The 19,640-nt window shown below is 39.8% G+C and overlaps 6 protein-coding genes and 3 long non-coding RNA genes across 11 annotated transcripts; 7 read left to right on the top strand and 2 right to left on the bottom strand.

Annotated features, from left to right (window-relative positions):
- Positions 1 to 274: 274 nt before the first annotated feature.
- LOC124201972 lies at positions 275 to 2,361 on the top strand. Its single transcript, XM_046598239.1, has 8 exons — positions 275 to 430; positions 519 to 618; positions 694 to 885; positions 978 to 1,089; positions 1,161 to 1,363; positions 1,430 to 1,574; positions 1,638 to 1,948; positions 2,012 to 2,361. The coding sequence occupies exons 1-8, from the start codon at positions 373 to 375 to the stop codon at positions 2,208 to 2,210; spliced, it is 1,320 nt and encodes a 439-aa protein (XP_046454195.1). The 5' UTR covers positions 275 to 372; the 3' UTR covers positions 2,211 to 2,361.
- A 739-nt stretch (positions 2,362 to 3,100) lies between these two features.
- LOC124201969 (protein-glucosylgalactosylhydroxylysine glucosidase-like) lies at positions 3,101 to 7,471 on the top strand. Its single transcript, XM_046598234.1, has 14 exons — positions 3,101 to 3,415; positions 4,188 to 4,399; positions 4,523 to 4,642; positions 4,719 to 4,903; positions 4,963 to 5,062; positions 5,142 to 5,254; positions 5,314 to 5,683; positions 5,757 to 5,845; positions 5,921 to 6,011; positions 6,080 to 6,123; positions 6,199 to 6,242; positions 6,310 to 6,676; positions 6,758 to 6,923; positions 6,988 to 7,471. Exons 1-14 carry the CDS (start codon positions 3,273 to 3,275, stop codon positions 7,311 to 7,313), a joined length of 2,370 nt encoding a protein of 789 aa, XP_046454190.1. The 5' UTR covers positions 3,101 to 3,272; the 3' UTR covers positions 7,314 to 7,471.
- Positions 7,360 to 9,512, bottom strand: LOC124201971 (transcription termination factor 5, mitochondrial-like). Of its 2 annotated transcripts, XM_046598237.1 has the most exons (6): positions 9,242 to 9,511; positions 8,873 to 9,104; positions 8,476 to 8,812; positions 7,981 to 8,399; positions 7,706 to 7,914; positions 7,477 to 7,641 (listed from the first exon to the last, which is right to left on the bottom strand). In XM_046598237.1, exons 1-6 carry the CDS (start codon positions 9,405 to 9,407, stop codon positions 7,637 to 7,639), a joined length of 1,368 nt encoding a protein of 455 aa, XP_046454193.1. In that variant the 5' UTR covers positions 9,408 to 9,511; the 3' UTR covers positions 7,477 to 7,636. The 2 variants fall into 2 exon arrangements, with proteins under 2 accessions (XP_046454192.1, XP_046454193.1); XM_046598236.1 differs by having other exon boundaries at positions 7,360 to 7,914; positions 9,242 to 9,512.
- A 968-nt stretch (positions 9,513 to 10,480) lies between these two features.
- On the top strand, positions 10,481 to 12,099 carry LOC124201961 (extensin-2-like). The gene is made up of 2 exons (XM_046598219.1): positions 10,481 to 10,590; positions 10,795 to 12,099. Exons 1-2 carry the CDS (start codon positions 10,587 to 10,589, stop codon positions 12,012 to 12,014), a joined length of 1,224 nt encoding a protein of 407 aa, XP_046454175.1. The 5' UTR covers positions 10,481 to 10,586; the 3' UTR covers positions 12,015 to 12,099.
- A 787-nt stretch (positions 12,100 to 12,886) lies between these two features.
- On the top strand, positions 12,887 to 13,616 carry LOC124201965. 2 transcript variants are annotated; one of them, XR_006877820.1, is made up of 5 exons: positions 12,896 to 12,979; positions 13,044 to 13,092; positions 13,174 to 13,275; positions 13,345 to 13,462; positions 13,525 to 13,616. It is a non-coding gene; the product is annotated as an uncharacterized LOC124201965 (long non-coding RNA). The 2 variants fall into 2 exon arrangements; XR_006877821.1 differs by lacking the exon at positions 13,044 to 13,092 and having other exon boundaries at positions 12,887 to 12,979.
- A 208-nt stretch (positions 13,617 to 13,824) lies between these two features.
- On the top strand, positions 13,825 to 15,666 carry LOC124201966. Its single transcript, XR_006877822.1, has 3 exons — positions 13,825 to 13,899; positions 13,969 to 14,048; positions 14,108 to 15,666. It is a non-coding gene; the product is annotated as an uncharacterized LOC124201966 (long non-coding RNA).
- An 11-nt stretch (positions 15,667 to 15,677) lies between these two features.
- Positions 15,678 to 17,000, bottom strand: LOC124201962 (neurotrophin 1-like). The gene is made up of 4 exons (XM_046598220.1): positions 16,883 to 17,000; positions 16,724 to 16,788; positions 16,470 to 16,665; positions 15,678 to 16,394 (listed from the first exon to the last, which is right to left on the bottom strand). Exons 1-4 carry the CDS (start codon positions 16,895 to 16,897, stop codon positions 15,918 to 15,920), a joined length of 753 nt encoding a protein of 250 aa, XP_046454176.1. The 5' UTR covers positions 16,898 to 17,000; the 3' UTR covers positions 15,678 to 15,917.
- A 474-nt stretch (positions 17,001 to 17,474) lies between these two features.
- On the top strand, positions 17,475 to 18,607 carry LOC124201963 (protein spaetzle 5-like). Its single transcript, XM_046598221.1, has 2 exons — positions 17,475 to 17,596; positions 17,676 to 18,607. Exons 1-2 carry the CDS (start codon positions 17,573 to 17,575, stop codon positions 18,258 to 18,260), a joined length of 609 nt encoding a protein of 202 aa, XP_046454177.1. The 5' UTR covers positions 17,475 to 17,572; the 3' UTR covers positions 18,261 to 18,607.
- Positions 18,608 to 18,705: 98 nt separating this feature from the next.
- On the top strand, positions 18,706 to 19,478 carry LOC124201960. The gene is made up of 3 exons (XR_006877819.1): positions 18,706 to 18,889; positions 18,960 to 19,201; positions 19,289 to 19,478. It is a non-coding gene; the product is annotated as an uncharacterized LOC124201960 (long non-coding RNA).
- Positions 19,479 to 19,640: the final 162 nt, after the last annotated feature.

Genomic DNA, 19,640 nt, shown 5'->3' with positions numbered 1-19,640 from the left:
TCACCAGCTCACTTCTCTAAAATAATCCGCACTTGCAGTTCAACGAGAAGTAACACGCTTGAACATTTCGTCTCAAACAAGAAACATATTGAATACAACATCACAAAAGACGAGCGTACAGGTAAGCTGTTTTTGGGAAAAACCAATAAAAACAGATAAGAAAAATTCGACGCCTGTTTGTTTTCATTTGTGTGCTGTGTTTTGATGTGTGGTTACACGATCCAGCATCAATGCTTATATATATCAAGCTATATCCGATAACCGCGAGAAGGTGCGCGCGATAAAGACCGATAGATACTGACAGACTGTTGTCCTGGCCAGTTGATACCAAGCTTCACAATCTTTGACAGAGAGATTTGTTCAGTTGCCAACATGAAGTGGTACGCTTTTTTCGTCGTTGCTTTCGTCGTCACTCGGGCTGCTGACGCAGGTATTTTAAATAATATTAAAATTCCCATTAAATGGCCAAGTTAAAAGTGGTTTAATTGTTAACCACCTTTAATTATTTTTTTGTTCAGACCCCCTTCGTGAAAAACTTGTTGAAACTTTCTTTCCTCACTTGGATCCAGTTCAATTAGATGATCCGTTCGTTTTTAATATAATCGAAGAGCAACTCACGTAAATATTTTCATGGAAATAAAATTGATTTTCAACAGGTTCAACGTAATCTTGTTTTGTTTGAAAATGTAATAGGCTTCAAGGGTCAGTAGACGGCGTGGTTATCAATGGATTATCGAAATATACCGTTAATCGTTGGTTTGTTGACGCTGAAAAGTCGAAAATCGATTTCGATATAAGCCTTTCACAGTTATCGTCCACTGGTCGCTACAATATTGACGGGATTTTGATAAAGTTTTTCCCTCTTCACGGCTCCGGAAATTTCAAGTTAGTTAATTAAACCGAATGAACTATTTTACCAACCAGGAAACAAACTAGAAATTATGATTTTAATTATAAATTGATAAATTTAAAAATAGGGCTGACCTTAGAGATATCCGTATTACTGGATCAATTGAAATTGAGAAAGATAACAAGAACGGAGTTTCCTTCAAAGCAATTAAGTTTGACACCCATTTCGAAGAATTTACGGTACGTTAAAATTGAACACGACTTATTGATTTACCTATTTTTCACGTCTGCTATTATTTTCTTAAATTTAGATCCAGTTAGATAATACGGGCAATGAATCGGATGACACAATCAACGAAATCCTGAGCGTAGTACTAGTTGATCTCTTCTACCAGTATGAGAAGGAATACAAAGCCATGGCGTCCGAATCCATTAAAGAAAGCATCAACCAACACTTGGCGACTAACAAAATTTTCCGCGACTTCATCTTAGGATATCTTACTCCAGTAAAACAGTAAGTTTCCTTCGCAATCTTTCTACTGTATTGTGCAACACATTAAAAGCGATATTCACATTTTAGAAATAAACCTGAATCGAGTCATCGCGTCATTAGAGACATTAGTGGTGTAGTGGATCAGATCCTGGCAAGCGTTCGAAATAATGCCACCGTGGGTGGATGGGATCCTATTCGACTTCCTTCTGATTCGGATGAGTTTAGTGTCACAGTTGAGTATTTAAGCCTATATTTGTGTTTTAAAATTATATCCTAACAGTTTTTCCTTTAATAGTTATTTAGAAATTTCACAATCAACGGACAAGTTTCAATTAGCAACGCCCGTATTGGAGGATTCTCTACCGTACACCGAACAGGACCATGCACAATTGATTTACGTCCAGCCCAAAACGAAGCGGAAGTGGTGGTATATGTCGGTGGTAACGACATTGAACTGGGCGTGGATATCATGTGGGGTGTTGGCATTTTCAAGACGAACCTTCAAATCGAAATGATCGTCAGACACGTTGATTTAATGGTCGACATCATTGCCGATACGGAAACTTTCGATGTAACTCTGTCACAATTCCTTCTCAACGAAATCGGGTATAAAAGCGATAGCTGGATTTCCTTTTCAATATTTATAATCACATTTGGTTGAGCTTGCAGGACTGTCAAGATTACCATTGGTGGAATTCCTGGCGGTGGCAGCGACATCATTTCAAATCGGTTGACTCTAGTTTCCAATTTAGTCAAGGATTCGCTCATCTACGCCTTTCAAGAGGCCCTTAAACCTTCTGTCGAAAAGTTAGTCAGCGGACCGGCCTTCCAAAGTTTTTTGGCCGAGGAATTACTAGCAGTTGAATGAAATTTCGTTTATAAAAAGACGCACTTGACTACTGTTTACGCCCCCAAAGTTTTCAAATGAAACAAATTCCCCGCATCATTCATGCTGTTATAGAATGCGCGTGCGCTGATGAATAATTTCCTCTAAAATAAATACGGAGAAGCCATTGAAAGTCTTTGCAATGAATCAATTGAAGCCTTAACATCCACAGAACGCGTAAATAGCGTATGTATAGGTTCCTAATACATATAAGAAGTCTTTCATTTCCCATTTGTTTTTACAATAAAATAAACCGCCGCCCACCGAGTTGATTAATTGAAAACACAACTTTGAATAGAGTTGTATATATAGTCATCGTGCGAATCGCAACATCTGACACGTGCATTTGTTCCGTGGAGCCCCAGCGGCTCAACGTTCGTAATAGAAATAGGATGGATGGAAAAACAGTGGCCATTTTCTCCATCTAGAATATAGCTATTATTACAAACATTAAAGAAGTGCTTATTATTTCTAACTGTATTAAGAGAGCAGGTCTACCACCCACAGCAAATCTATCGTTGGTTTCTCCATGAGCAGTATGCTGCACTTTTTAGTGTTTGCTGTCGGATATTAAAAAGCCCATGTACAAATGAAAGAATATGGTCTATATGCTAGTAATGGGTAAAAGGTGGGGCAATAACAAACAAACAAGCTATGGTGGTACACGCTATGTCCAACCGGTTCCACCCTTAATATACCGAAAAGGGGAGGCAAGTGTATATCTTCGATGTGGCCACAGATGCTGTAGTCTAGTTGAGCACAAACAAGCGACCTGAACAGGACGACGAGCCTTTGACCAAAACGCCGAGCTGTCTCATCCTAATGGGTTTTTTCCCCTTCTGTCGATTTAAGACTATCGCTTGCAAACACTGACAAGAGAGCACCGCGGCCGTCTCCCCCACTCTCCATTAGCCTGATAATTATTTAATCTAATCCAAGTTTGTGAAAAGGAATCTAAACTTCAGTCGACAGACTGCCTCCAGTGGAAACAGTGGCTGCCTTCAACAGCGGACTCGACACTCTCGAATAAAACAGCGCACCATCATGTTTCTTCATCATCCCTTAGTAGGTCTTATTCCCTACACTCTGGTCCTATTCGTAACCATCATCTCACTAAGCCAATCGATGACGACCGTTTCCAGATCGATCGATTTAAGCCTCGACTCACGCATCTTCGAGAGTGACAGGTAATTTCTTCTTTAGACTGTAACTAAGAGACGTTCTCAATATTATTAGCTATAAAATCATGGGATAGTTGAAAAATAATTGTTCGTCAATTTTTTTACAATTTTTTTACAAGCGGTTGAAAAGAAATAATTAATCAGACCATTAAAAAATCCTGACATGATTCCAGGTTCCGGTTTCAAAAGAAATTTTTTTAAACGCGCACAATGAGCTGCTACTATTGTTAAGTAAATGGAGCGTACTATACATTTAAAGAAAGCGAATCCTTTTATTTTGTTTTGCAATTGTAATGCAATAGAATAAAAATCAACCAGGACAGAGACGATACCTTATTGTCCCGATACTCGAACGTGACATTCCCCCCCGTTACCTAAAATTAATGGATCAATCAGCTGATCGATATAAATGGAGGCTTTCGGCTTGATAGTAGAATAACATTCCGACGAAAAAAAAGCTGAAAATAGATTTTCTGTTCTGCCCAAATGGAAACTTTATACCCGTCAAACGATCGATTGCGTCTTTAACGATCCCAATTTTTCTTAATGGGCCTCTTTTCCTCCTCTAACGCTTCTAACGGTCGCAGGGTACGTGATGGCCGACGATTCCTCATATAAGATATAATCAATAAAGATGCGGCACGAGTCTTTTCACTTATTATTAATCATTTTATTCTAACGGATATTAGATCGCATCTTTATATGGTTTTGGAATCGCCAAAGAAAAACTCTCATTGTAATTCCTTTCATTTTTTTATTTTACGAAACATATGTTCAGCTTGCCAACTGATGAACTGGAAATGCCTAGCATTGGCAACGGCCAGCTGGCCACCGGAATTTATACAGACACGGTCTACATGAACGGCCTTTACAACGGTGAAAAGGGCGAGTCCCATCGAGCCCGAATTCCATCTCAAATCAATATCCGTATGGATGTTACGTCCAACATCAATGCCGCCCAGCAACGCTTCATCTTAGATACAGAAAAAGGTCAGATTGTGAAATAAATAAGTATATCGGTTTTTCCCATATTGTTTTATTTACCTATGTATTACTTTGCCGATTGGTACTTCAATATTGACAATTCATTGTCGGCTCTCTCTTTCGGTCCAGGGATGTTTATCGAAAGAGTGACGTTAGTCGATGGCGCTATCGTGGAGCAAAGGACATTCGCCCATCGGGCAATAACGTCTCTGCTCATCACTCAAATCACCATCGATTTCAGCCAATCAGGTATATTATAGTGGAGTCACGTCGGCCGTGTGATTTCGACATGAGCGATAAACTTTCTTTTGTATTTGTATTCCAGTCAGCGACTTGGTGACGCTATCCTTGTCCGATAATCCTGGCCCAGTGAGCGATGACATCGCATTTACTCCATCGCAAAATTATACGCAAGGTTTACCGGGCAAAGAACAGACTGGGCAAACCAAAGTCGTCGAAGATGTCCAATATCAAAGTAGTCTTACCAACGTCACCGTCATCTACTCTGAAGTGAGTTTAAAATTTTAAAATGCAAATGTCTAATAAGCTTTAAAAACGTTCGTTAAAAGGTACCGGAGAATATAACACTAACCAGGGATGCACCTTCAATCACCTTTATCATGTCGATTGCTTCTTCTTATGAAGAAGCTTCCAGCGCTTATTCTCACGGTACGTATAGACTAGCAATAAACGAAATCAATTTCCACAGTTAAAACATAGAAATAAATCTTATCCGTTTGGTTTTAAGGTTACAATTTGACGCAACAAACGACGAGTGAATTATATCAAACTCACGTCGATCAGTGGAAGAAAATTTGGGATTCCGGAAACATTTTAATGGAAGGCCCAAATTTGGAACTGGTTGGATTCAATTCATTTTTCACGATGAAACAGTTTAAATTGGATATTGTCTTATACAGGCCAAGGTGGTTTGCGGCAGCATGTATTATTTGCTGAGTTCTCTGCCCAACGAACCGATCGACGCCAATCGTCGTCGTTTCAGCGGATTAAGTCCCGGCTCATTAGCCAACGGCGCATTCCTCCGAGATTACCAGGGCCACTCGTTTTGGGATACGGAAACGTGGATGTTTCCGCCCGTTTTGATGCTGTGGCCGTACGTGGCCAAAGATTTGCTGCTCTATCGCATGAGCAATATTCGTGCGGCGCGCGACCGAGCCGCAGGATCGAATAATCAGGGCGCCCGTTTCCCCTGGGAATCGGCATTCACCGGCACCGAAGTGACTCCCGACTGTTGCCCAGAGACTCGCGACAACCAACAGCACATAACAGGTTTTAGTGTATAGACACATCAATTATTGCGCCATCCTGAAATGATGTTACTAACGATTTTATTACACGAAAGGCGACATTTCATTCGCTTCGAGACAATATTGGGCGGCTACTGGCGATACTAAATGGCTTTATGGAGAGAACTATAGTTTCCCATTAGAGGTGTTATATCATTTTCCAATGTAGGAAAACTTTGATGACATTTTTCATGGCTTGATATTTTTTTACTGGCGTTAGATTAATGGATGCAATTTCATCCGAGAAATGGCGCAATTTTGGGCCAGCCGAGCGGAATACAACTTGGCTACCGATCAATACGAAATCAAGGGTAATATAATTGTTTTCGAGGGAAATAAAAGTTAATCAGGAATAAATAGAGGTTGATTTCCAATATAGGCGTCATGCCGCCAGATGAGGACCATCCCTATGTTGACAATTCGGTACTAATTTAAATTTGATTTATTTCCACCATAATAAAATTAACTATACTTATTTAAAATCCGGCTTTCCAACAGATTTATACCAACGTGATTGCTTCGTATTCCATCTTTTTCGCCAAGTAATGAGAACATTTTTAATCCGCTTAATTCCATTCTCAAATGTAAAGTTTAAATGTACTAACGCAGGCACGCGGAATGCGAATGCGGTGCTTGGATGACGGGCGACGTCCCTGAAACTTGGTTGGACGTGGCACGAAAAATGAAAATTCCGTTTGATGCTGAACGCAATTATCATCCAGAATTCGACGGCTACCAACCAGGGGAGACCATCAAACAAGCCGACGTTGTCCTTTTGGGTTTCCCTTTGATGTACGTCACAGATCCCGTCGTGCGACGTAACGATTTGGACATTTATGAAAATGTCACAAGAGTCGACGGGCCGGCAATGACTTGGTCCATGCACGCCATTGGGCATTTGGAATCCGGCGAAGAAGCCAAAGGTGCAGCAATGCTCAATCGCAGTTATCAACCTTATCTTATCGAGCCCTTTAAGGTTATTCGCAAATTATTCTATAAAGATGTTTCAGTATAGATAAATTTTAAAGTTGGTGCGCATCTCGTCCTATATAAATAGGTGTGGAACGAGGCGCAGAATCACAAAGGTGCTTTCAATTTTATCACTGGAATGGGCGGATTCCTCCAGTCCATTCTATTCGGCTACGCTGGATTACGTTTGACTGTTGAAAAATTAACTTGCAATCCAATTTTGCCGCCTGGCATTACCAATTTTACTCTTCAGGGTGAGTCTGGGAATATAAAAGAAGAAAAAATAAATCCTCCTAATTGAATTGCAATCTATTTTAGGAATGGATTATTTAGGCTGCTCATTTGACATTAACATGCAAATGAGCACGGTCGAAATCAAGTGGAATAATGGAAGCAGCTGCGATGCTTTGGATATCATTCCCGATCAAGTGAAAGACAACAAAGTCGTGAGTTACTCGGATGGACGAATTAGTTTTACTCGAGGATCATTTACGATTAAACGAAAAATCCCGCTGGCTTGCCCACTACCCGATGGAAACAATTACGTCAATTCCACTGGCCACCTACTAGCCTTCAACTCTATGTTTTTGTTGACTCTTTTAGTGCTATCCAGATCATTGTTGGGAAAAATTGTACCTTTGTAACAACAAAAAGAGAATCAACAAACAACCAAATTCAAATAAATAATAATAATAATAAAATTTCTTTATATTGGACAAAGGCACAGCAATTCCATTTTGTATGCGACCAACCGTGAAGTAGTAATTATAATGTTGAATGAATAATCGAGAAACAAAAGTAATCCAATGTGGAGAAAATCTACTTTATTCTGAGCAAGTGTTTTCCGATTTCTCTGCTGATTTGGCAAATACTCCATTACCTGTGAACATAAATTGCTGTTCTAATAGATAAAGGACAACTTGTAGGATACTTGGCTCCTTCAGTGTGGTTTCGATTGGTTTCATATCTAGCCTAGAGGGTAATTCATTAAGCTTGTCGATTACAATTTCCACCGGATATAGAATCAATTGTAGACCATTGAAGATTTGTAATTTTGAGAAACCTCTAGTAACGAGAAGTTCCATCACTTTTTTCATGTTTTCTGAACTCAACTGGATGGACTGCGGATGCGAACGCAATATCTCCCGTACTTGGTCTTTGTCGTATCCCGTGTGGTTGGCAAGAAAACCAACTGCTTCCTCCGATAGGCGCTGATGAGCTCGTTGTTGGATGATTGCTGAAAAACTGGAAACAAAAATCAACTTGATAGAGACCGTGACGCAAGATATTCAAGTTAAATAATGATCTTACTCTTTTGGCGAACAAGTGCAGGCGGTGAAGGTAATTTGTCGTTTGTCGATGGCTCTAAAGGTCTCAACTCGAAGGACGACAGTGTCGACGTCATTAAACAATTTGCCAAATTTCTGATGATGAACAAAAACACCTAACTCTGGATAAGGTTCCATTTGTCTTAATTTCTTTTCCAGAACCATTGGGTCGTGAACCAGCAAGTTGTTGATATTATTCCGGATGCAATTGACTGGAACGCCGAATTTCCGCAAATTATGAACGTTAGTATGCAACGAAGTAAAATCAATTTGACACGTCACATCAGGGAATTCTTGAAGAAATTTGCCAGCGTTTTCACCAAGAAATTCGTCTTTATAAGTGGACATAAAAAGTTCTAGACTGTTGGGATCGCTTCGCAATAAGGTAGGATGACTCAATATCTATAATGTACAAGCATAATAAACCAGAATTGAACAGGGTTTTTATAAATAGCAAGTTCTGAAATCGGAAATTTACCTGTTCTTGACTAAAACCTATGTCCGTCAGAACGTCGAGAATTTGCATTAACCGACTGATGCTAAATGGCAGAGACTTGATTCCCTTTTCCACCCATTTTAAAACTTGAGGGAACGGCATGTTCCATTTGTGAGCTACATAGCTAGCAAATATCACATTTCTTACATGTGATATGGAACTGCAGGCATTACTTTTCTGTTCTAGAAGGAGATTTGTTTTTTCAAGCAGCAAAGGCTCAGAGAGCAGATCAAGCCACTGAGCTTTTATGTCGACAGTTGGATCTACATGAGCATAACATTTGAAGATTCCTATTGACATTTCTGTGAAATTCTGGCATCTGAATAAATTAAAACCATTATCAATCATTATAAATGCAAGTTATTTATAATGTATTTACCTTGCTATTATATCTGCTGTTGCTTTTGTGACACCAACTTCTTGAAGAAACTGGCAATTACGTTGTACTACAGGAGGAGAAGCCAAGAGCAAGCTCGTGCCTTCTAATATTTCACCAGAAATTGGTGTGAATGGTTTAACGATTTCACAGATTTTAGTGTAGTGAGACAAAGGCATTTGGGATAGTATTCGGTCTTTTTTCAAAAAATGTTTAGCTCTAGAAATTTTCCAACCTATTGAAGAAATATCACTTCATTAGGAATTATGCAACAGCAATTACAGCAATTTTTCAAGATATCCAAGAATAAGGAAAGAACAAAGAACTGACTAATTAAACAGAATGATAAAATAAATTGCAACACATTAATACCTAGGACATGATGAATAGTTTCTGCTTTTTGTTTCAGTGAAAAGTGGTGTTGAGTAGGATCATCCTTGGCAGGATTTTCTAAAACTTTTTTGGCTGTTGAAGACTGTCTAATTAGATTCAAAACTGGTCGCTCAAGTGTTCGAAATATATTCACAGGGATATTCATGACCCACGTCACTACACGCCAATAAATTTGATAGAAATTGTAAAGAATTTTGGCTAATTCTTTACTCTTCTGTTATACTACTTCAAGCAGACAACTTATTGTTTGTTGTTGTATAACACGACATCTAGTGATAATGGAACAAACGGAAATTTACGAACAGCATAAGTTTATACAAAGCATAACAACAAACATACAAGCTGATCGGCCGATCAGTTGAACGTTATTGCATTAAATTTGCAAATTAATTTTTCATTATGACCCTCTCTGTTTGTTTCCCTCAGGGTAATAATCCCAGACGCCCCCTTCCTTCCATTCTGTGGGCGCCTGAATCGCCTGATTTATCTACGGAAACTCTGTCCATGCCATGCCACTCTGCTGAACTGTCAGTCACTTGCCACTCTGCTGAACTGTCAGTCACTTACTCACTTTCCAGTTCAAGACTTGCTTAAGTAGACCGACTTTTTCCATCCTTTTCCTTGCGAAAGAAAAAATGGATCATTCACCTGACCAGTCCAAGCAAAATCGAGGTCACCAAACAGGATCAACACAAAGGTTTTTTGTTTTGTTTTTTAATTAGTGGTTGTTTCATTTATTTCAAATGTGTGTTATCGGCCATTCATGGTTGATGGTGGTGATAGGGGTCTCAGTGTTCACCATTTAGTCGTTAGTCAGTAAATTTGCATACAAGCCTATGGTGTCAGAGTTGGGAGATTCCAATGTTTAGTTCTGAATTAACAGGGATCAATAATAACGATTTAAAATTAGCCGCGTCATGAAAATATTGATAATTAAGATTTGGATCGATTTTTAATATTTTTACGAATCATAATTAAATTTCAAACATTACATATCGGTGTCTTATTCTTCCTTAAGAATTTATATTTATTTTTAAAATTTTAATTACGGAAATATTTAATTCAAATCTATAATGGATTTTTACAATTAAAAATAATCTACTTTATTAATTGTGTGGCATGAAAAAGGGGAGGAGTTAGAATCTTGATTCTTTCATCATTACAAAGCAAATCACGCCAGCGGCGCGAATTTTGGGGTAATGGTGGGATATAAAAGACGGGAGTAGAGGCCATTGAAATCAGTCGAGTTCGCCTTTTCGACACGTCAACAGGAGCACTTAGTCTATCTGCCATTTACTGTGTCATCAAATATCAACCTGTTGCCATGGGTATAAATTCTTCATTTATTTTGTTTTATTACTCGTTACTTAACTTGAAATGTATTATTTTAACTTTCAGCAATGGTTTTTAAACTCTTTGAAACATAGTGTTTGATTTAGTGATTGAGTGTTTGATGTACTGAAATTATTGACGCGATCACTTTAAAATAATTCTTTTGACACTTTGATTAACTTTACAATTTTTATCATTAGCTAACTTTGCCATCACGCTGCTGCTAGCTGTTGTCTCGATGTTGGCTGGATCTACTACGGGTGGACCAATGGGCTCATCTTCTGCATCAAGTAGCTACACCACCAAGAAAGCTGAATACTACACGACGACTTACGCTGCTCCCAACTACTACACTGAGGCCCCGAAGTACTACACCACTAAAACGCCGGAGTATTACACCACGACGTATGCAGCTCCTACTTATTACACCGAGGCTCCAAAGTACTACACCACCAAGGCTCCCGAGTACTACACTACCAAGAAAGCTGAGTACTACACAACACCGGAACCTTATTACACCACGACCTACGCAGCTCCCAGTTACTATACCGAAGCACCAAAGTACTACACCACCAAAGCACCTGAATACTACACTGAGGCTCCAAAGTACTACTCGGCTCCGAGCTACACCACCACAGCGGCTCCTTACTACACCACTGAAGCTGCCAAGTATTACGTAGCCCCAACTTACTACACCGCTGCTGCCCCATCTTACTATGTTGAACCAGCTTACTACACCGATGCTCCGCAATATTACTCAGCTCCTACCTACTACGAGACCGAGGCACCCAAGTACTCCGCAACTGCCGCCCCAAGCTACTACACCGAAGCCCATAAGTATTACGCTGCCCCAAGCTATTACCAGACTGAAGCGCCCGTTTATTATACTAAAGCTCCCGAGTACTATACCACTGCCACCTACTACACCACAAAAGCTCCCGAATACTACACAACTGCCTCCTACTACACCACCAAGGCTCCAGAGTACTATACTATGACCTACACAGCCCCTAGCTACTACAACGAAGCTCCCAAGTACTACACCGAAGCTCCCAAGTACTACACCACCAAGGCACCTGAATACTACACCGAGGCTCCGAAGTATTTTTCAGCTCCAAGCTACACCACTACAGCTGCTTCTTACTACACCACTGAAGCTGCCAAGTATTACCTAGCCCCAACTTACTACACCGCTACTGCCCCTTCTTACTATGTTGAGCCAACTTACTACACCGAAGCACCTCAGTACTACGCTGCTCCAAGCTACTACACCGAGGCTCCTAAGTACTACACCACCAAGGCTCCAGAATACTACACCACTGCTGCTTACTACACCACAAAGTCACCTGAGTACTACACAACCAAGAAAACCGAATACTACACTGCGGCTCCCAAATATTATTCTGCGCCAGCATACTAGATGTTGTTAATATTTCATGTAAAGAGAATTTATTTATTTATTAGTTATATCGCTCTAAAATTGATGTATTTAATGATTCAGTTCATTGCATTGTTCACTCAAATGCCTAAACGCCCAACATTCGAATTGCACGTGAGCAAAGAAGATTAAACCGCTTATAAGGCCGACGACACCTGTGCCGACGACACCGAAGGGTAAAAAAGAAGTTTGCCCGTTTTGCCATGTGCCAAAAAGACGTGTAATTCGAATGTTGGGCGTTTAGGCGGCAATCCCACAGGGTCGCATGTTTTACATTGCACGTCTTTTTGCGGTGTGTGCATCGTATTTATGTGGCGTGTCACATCACTTTTTGGCTCATGGCAAAACGGGCAAACTTCTTTTTTACCCTTTGGTGTCGTCGGCACAGGTGTCGTCGGCCTTATAAGCGGTTTATTCTTCTTTACACACGTGCAATTCGAATGTTGGGCGTTTAGGCGGCAATCCTACAGGGTCGCATGTTGTGCATATAAATTGCACGTCTTTTTGCGGTGTGTGCATACCATTGACATGGCAAAACGTAGTAAAAGTTCAAATTTTTCTTCCTTTTACGCGCCAAATGATTTTTTATTTTTAAATATATATTTTTTTAATGTGAATTATCCAAATGCCCTAATTTTGCTTTTAATATGTGTGCATATGTATGTAAAATTTTAAAAATACAAAAGCGTAACCATGATTTTAGACTTTAGTATATGACAGATTCATTTTACACATTATGTCCTGACTTCTTTCTGGTTCCTATCAGCCTCCTACTGTCCCCGTCCTTGCTTCGTGAATCGTGACTCATGAGCTCTGCTTTAGTAGAGAGTGGCAACACTGTTAATCAATGATTAGGATTTTTCAACGCAGTCTGCTGTTGCATGATAGACGAACGAATCACTCTTAGTAAAAAGGAGTTAAGTTAAAGGTCTGGTTTCGATTTTGAGGTATCTCCTTTTATTATGCATTCTAGAATTAGTAATAACAGTAAGGCTTGGTCATGGTTTACAGGGTGAAGGCCATATCAGGGTGGCCAAATTGTGAGTGTTGCCAAGACAATGTAATTCAACTGACCTTGTTTTTAGTATTTACACGTATTGAGTGAAAACTTAATTTTCTCTTCTATGATTTTGTAATCTAGACAAGTCTTAGCTATCAGATGCTATTAAAGAAGTAAAAGCAGTAAAATCTCAGTCTCTGGTTAAAGCATGGAGTTGTGTGTCAACAATTGCAATGTCAATGGGTAAGACGAAGCAGAAGTACCACAACAAAAAGAAAGTAAAAAGTAAATTAATATAATGCAAAATTTCAGGTTTCCAAATTTGATGATATTTGTGCTCTTCACTTCTCTTCTTCACTTCTGGCTGAAATGTCTTCCCGAGTAAGCAATAATGAAGTTCAGGAACTGTTCTGCCATAACAGAAACTGAAGTAAGTTTCTCCCTTGAATTAACTTAATTCTGTTTTGAGAATCACACTAACTATTTCTCAAGTTTCTATAAATGAATTCAAAATGATTGAAATTCAAATCAAAGCTACTATCCTCCGGGATGCTGCCAAGCAAGAAGGTCAACATAATTTGAAATCTGAGAAAGACAGCCTGTCTTACTCGTAGAAATTTGTCTCTGTGTTCTGAAGAAACTGCTCCTTCTCACCTCTCAAATGAAAAAAATTTCATTTACATCAGCTCTGCAATTGGCAGACCAGTTTTAATTGTCTTCAAGGCAAGCAATTACTTACCATACTGTTTTGTGTTTTTTGTCTCTCTTATTTTAATTTGCTCTTATTGGCTAAAGGGATTGACGAAGGGATTGCTTTTGAATTGACCCCTGGTACTGAACTTGCAACTTTGTTATGCAAAAAATATGGTACAAAAAATCTGAATTAAAATAATTAATTTAAAATAAATTAACGTTGTATTGTTGTGGAATTTTTAGTAAAACCGACACTTGAATTTGGAAGATGTTCTCCGCATTATCAACGACCGGGAAGTCACCATTAAAGATCTTGCATGAAGGTATGAATATTTCTTTTCAATCAAATCGCATCATCCCTGTTGACTTTAAATGAAAAAAGGCTGTTCCGGTGCACGTATTATATCCGAAACGAGAACCCCTCTCATAGGAAGACGCTTCTGATGATTGCGACAATTTTCGTAATCCTAAATTCGCATAGTAACGTTTAAAAATATTGAGGGATTATTAGGTGAATTTTAAAATTGCTCTTTGTTTTTAATTTCGCTTCATTTGAACGAAAGAATAACGTTATTTATGATATAACGTACGTCCGAAGAGTATTGCTGTTCAGGCCTTTCTATTTTATCGACATGCGCTATTCAAAAAAGTTATTCAGAGTTGAAATTATATCGCAAAAATCTATGAATTACATATTGCGCTAAATATGTAGTCATAGCAAAATTTTAAAGGTGAAAAGCTCGAACGACGCATCCGCACGATTCTGGCAACTTGAATTTCAGAACTTGAATTCAATCAGCCTATTCTTGCCACATTCCCAGTCCGCTGCATTCAATTATTAATCTTTTCCGACTAAGAATTTGCTGTCCTGCTATCGAAATTTAATATGCATCGCATATTATTTAAATTTTACTGAAGATTGACTACTTACTTTCTTCTTTTGGTCTAAATTAAGTAGAAATGAAGAAAAATTGGTTTGATATTTGAATTACGAATTTGTATTCATCAGACTTGACACTGTTTTAATTCATCACTTGCGAACACTTTGCTGAACAGTTGCTGGACTTGTTGGTTTTCGATCCAAAAATGTGAATGTTCGCAGACAACCGTCTTCTCTCGTAGTTACTGATCGTGGCGATGGACACGGAGGGGCAAAATTTTCATTACCATGGCATCATGTATGCAATCGGCATTGACTTTAATTCCTTCTGGTCCATTTCAAATTTCTTTGGGTTTCCTGATTCAGTCGGAATTTGATAAAAATCATTTATTTCAACCTGAATATCACTTAGTTGTGTTTGAAATTCAAGAGTTGCCATCTCGCACGCCTCGATTCGCTTTTCCAGTTGCTCAAGACGATCCATCATATTCGGAAACAAGTCAGGGATTGATGGTATAACACTGGGCGGAGATGGATAGTAAAAAGCTTGATGACTTGGAGAAGGAGAAGGGGATTGTAGACGTGGATGGTAATAAGTTGGGTGCGGAAATGGATTTGATATTTCCTGTCGATCTCCAAAATCCATTAGGTTCTTTTCTTTATCGGGACTTTCCACTTCATTTTTATCCCAAAGAAAAGGCAACAAAGAAAAAACGCTCTTGATGACTTGTTCGGTCATTTTGGCGTATGGGTAGACAACCTGAAGTGTCAATCTAGTGATTAGTACTGCCATTTATATAGACTTGTATACCTCTGTAAACTATTGGCGTTCATTTTTCAGCACATTGTCTTTAACATTATTAATTCAATTTTAATGTAGCAACATTTATTTTGATTTGACTGTAAACTAGAAAATATTTCGCATTATATTCAAACTGTTAATCGATAATACTTTGAAAATATTGTCGATTTTGGCTAATCTAATGATCTGATAAACAGTTCCTCTGGCGTAAGTAAAGAGAACTCTGTAAACCCTAAACTTCTGAAACATTATAAAAACATGAACGTTTCGTTTCGTTCATAAATACTTTTTGTATTTCGTTTGATACACAAGAACTCTTAGTGGCAGGTGGCAGGCAATCAGGACGAGAATATAGGAGAAGAGGAACCACAAACGATAGCTGTGAAGAAGAGGATGTTTGGACGGTTGACGGTACCGTTTTCATTTGAAGCAGTCCCTCTCGTTACTTGTCGTTTCTGGTATTACCTGGAGGTCGTTTGGGTGGGGTCTTGTATGGAGGTTCAATGGAATTTAGGCCTTGACGGCGGGAATGTGGCAGGAGCAAGCCGATGGCAACTTGTAGGTGTCGATGAAGATGCCCTTGTAAGAATCGCACGGGTCGAAGGAGAGCATGCGGTGGACGGTGTGCTTCTGGAGGCACTTGCTCAAGTGGCAAGGGGCCAACGTGCGGCAAGCGGCTTCGGGGAACAAGCAATTCTCGGTCCGCTGGGTCTGGGTGTAAGTCGGCCAGGCGATGTCCTGGACGATGACGCGCCACTCACCGGCCGTGTTCTTAGCGCGAAGGGGACGCGAGTAGGCCACCTCGCTGGGGCAGATGAAACCCTCACCACCGACCCAGTTGCCTTGGTCGAACTGCTTGCCGTTGTAGAAAGAATAATCGAATTTCTCCTCTTGTTCCTTGTTGACGCCATCCACCAAATCGTTGGCTGACTGGTCGGCCACGTCGGCGTATTTCTTCAACACTAAAGGATCGTAGTCAATGGCGTACTGATCATTGGCCATCGCCCAATTTAAAAAGTTATTTTTATTAATTGATTAATTGATTCATTTGAAATTCAATACCTTGACTTCGTAGGTGGGGTATTCCTCGTCGGTCAAACACCAACCGACTGTCGCGTTTTCAGCGCATTTGGGTGCGGCTTTTGGGTCGCAGTACTTGGGGTAAGCGGGGTACGATGGGTCTTTGGAATATTGAATAGCTGATGGTTTGCTGTAAGACGGGTATTGGGGCTCGGGGTACGCTGGTTTGTAAGCTGGTCTAAAGTCAAGAATCAATATCAGTTAGCAAATACTGGTCTAACTAAATAAGAAGTTACCTGTACTGTTCCTGGGCAACCAAATTTTCAGCCCAAGCGCCGACAGCGCAAAACATCAAAATCGTCTGTAAAATTAGTAAATCGAAATAATTTTTAAATGCTCTTCATTGTTCATCGTTTCAGGCAAATAGCAGCGAATACGTCAAAGATTTGACTTACCACTGCCAAAGACATGTCGTATGATTTTACTTTAAAGGAGATGAAAACTCGGCGAAACAATCAAGAATTGGATGTGTGAGCACCGAAAGCTCCTGATGTGTTCTGTGTCTTCCACCAACAGTTCGGGTCTTTTTATACTCAGCTTTTCGGTCCAACTACGCCACTCTTACACGCAGTCGTCGTCACAACACCAATAGCAGCAATCTTGACGGGGCGGTTTCCAAGTCTCAGGTAAAGATCTCATAAACATAAATTGTTTGTAAACTTTCGCCAGTTCGTTGCCTTCGCAAAATATTCTATATCGGTTTTACTCTTTCACAGTGTCTTCAACTATTCCCGAGGCGAATTCACTTTCCCTGGACTTCTTTAACCATAGGTATAGGCTAGATTAGCTAGACTGATTCTGCTGTTTTCCCCGTGCAGTGATGTGCTTCCTGTGGATGAACTTGGCTCATTTTAAACGAAACTAACGTATAGAGAAAGCCGAGAACAGGCACATTCGTGATTTCAAGGCGAGACTTTCAAAAATCCCACCATCTGGTGGGAGTAGCCATTGGTTAAAATGGAACACAGCGTAACAATAAAGTGTCCCGGTATAAAAGCCGAGATGGTCACATCAGTTTAACACATCGCCCCTTGCAGTCGATTCTGACTTTCTGTCTCGTGTAAAGTCAAAGTCAATTCGAAATCATGTCTCTGTCCTACCACTTTTTGGTAAATTATTCCAATCCATTCAGCAGCCAATCTTTTAGTCTTTAGCTCAATCTAATTATTAATTATTATCACCATGCAGATGTTGGTGAGTTTAGGTGTTGTGGCCGTGATGGGCAACAATTACAAGCCGCCCGCTTATCACCAGCCGAAATACGAGCCAGAGATACCGGCCTGCTCCAAGAACACGACCAAGAACTGGTGCCTGGAGGATTCCGAGTACCCGGCCTACGAAGTCGTTTACGAACTGGACAAGCACTACGAGGCCGTTGTGGCTTTGTACAAGAACGTCGTGGCCGAAACGGCCAACTCGGTCGACACTTTGACCCAATTGGTGGACGAGACTTACCTCTGCCCCAGCGCCACCTCCTTCGTCCAGCCGCTGCGTGCCGTCAACACCAAAGGCAAGTGGCGTGTCATCATCAACAAAGTCGAGTCTTACGGCATCAAATACGATCAACACGCTCGCATCGAAGAATGTGAGGCCGACGCGGCCGGAAAGGCCTGCCCCTTGGTCCCCACCTGCTACGAGTCCAAGTGCCTCCAGAAGAGCATCTACCACCGTTTCCTCGTCTACGATCCCACCGATTACTATTTCCCATTCGCCATCGAGACCTTCAAGTTGCCGGCCTCATGCGCCTGCTTCGTTGGAGCCTTCAGCCTCTAAATCAATTACCGTAATGTTCTTTTATTTTTCTTTCTTCCAATTTTCGGCCAATCCCAAACCAAATTGTCATCATCCCAAGGCTCATATCAGTCACCAAACGATCCCTGTGATAATATCATTCGTGTAAAAACATCTCTGCGCTTCACAGTCGACTCGTTTTTCAACTGAAAACTGAAAAAAGATTCGAAGTGGAGCACAAAGGTTGGCGGTACCATCCAACATCAAAGCAGTCCCTCGTCCACAACAACATCTTGGGTTTTATCTAATACGAAAAATAGTTCTATGCATTTCCTTTAATTATTTGACTTTTTATCCGAAGACAATAAATTTCCAATTTTTACTGAAAACTTTTGTCCAATTTCCGTCCTAGTCGCTCATCCAGTTTCTCTTACATTTCGATTTGATTGACTCTTAATTCACTTATCGAGTTTTCACAGTCCAATAGACCTCTTGCACCGTGCGGATAGCAGGATTCTTGTAGTCCGACAACGCTGCAATCCGCCATCTTAATAAAACCACACCCTTTTTTTACATTGTGTCTTATGGAAGTATTTTTCTAAGTGCTTTTTCTCTTAGCTGGATATAAACTTCGACCAAAGAAAAATATAGGAAAATACTACATCATTCAGGTAATCCTTAGCATCTAAGTTTTCCACTATTGAAGTAGTGGATGTCATGTTAATAAAATGTTTTGTACAGGGCATCCCCTAAAATTTCAAAGTTGGTTTTATCACAAGTGTGTTGTCAAAGGGTGTCCTTCTTCTTTTCAGCGCCCTGCGATCAATTTTAAGAGCTCATTAATGGGCTGATCTCCTGATTGAATAGCCAGTATCATGTTGATATGTATTTTTAATGATTTCATATTCTCATTATTCTGAGGTCGACACATTCAACTCAATTGCTGTTTCTGATCTACTGGCTGTTGCACATAAATATAACAGGTATAAAACCCACAGCCAAATTGATACTTCTATTGAAATTCATTACTTTTTCTTTAATGCAATCCTAACATATTCAAATTTTTTTAGTTACAGGCTAGGGATAAACTCACAGCATTGGAGGTTTCACAGGAATTCCAAATATCGATTGTGTTGGCACAAGAAAGTCTTTATTTCATGGAAAGAAATGGATTGATTTGTAGAGATGATACTGTTAGAGGCCTTGTCTTTTATCCTAATCTCTTCTCAAGTTCTGCTTAATAAACATTTAAAAATTGTATCAAACAAGTAGTGCATGTATAATAATTCACACAGAAGGAACTCTATGCTGGGTTAACTCTTGAATGTAATAGTTTTAACAACAATCCGATATGCTGTACATATTTGTTGTGGATTGAAATGCACATTCTATATCAAAATCTACAAAATGGAATGGAGAACC

The sequence above is a fragment of the Daphnia pulex genome, chromosome 9 (assembly GCF_021134715.1).
Source record: "Daphnia pulex isolate KAP4 chromosome 9, ASM2113471v1".
NCBI lineage: Eukaryota > Metazoa > Arthropoda > Branchiopoda > Diplostraca > Daphniidae > Daphnia > Daphnia pulex.
This window is presented reverse-complemented; position numbering and strand designations above follow the sequence as displayed.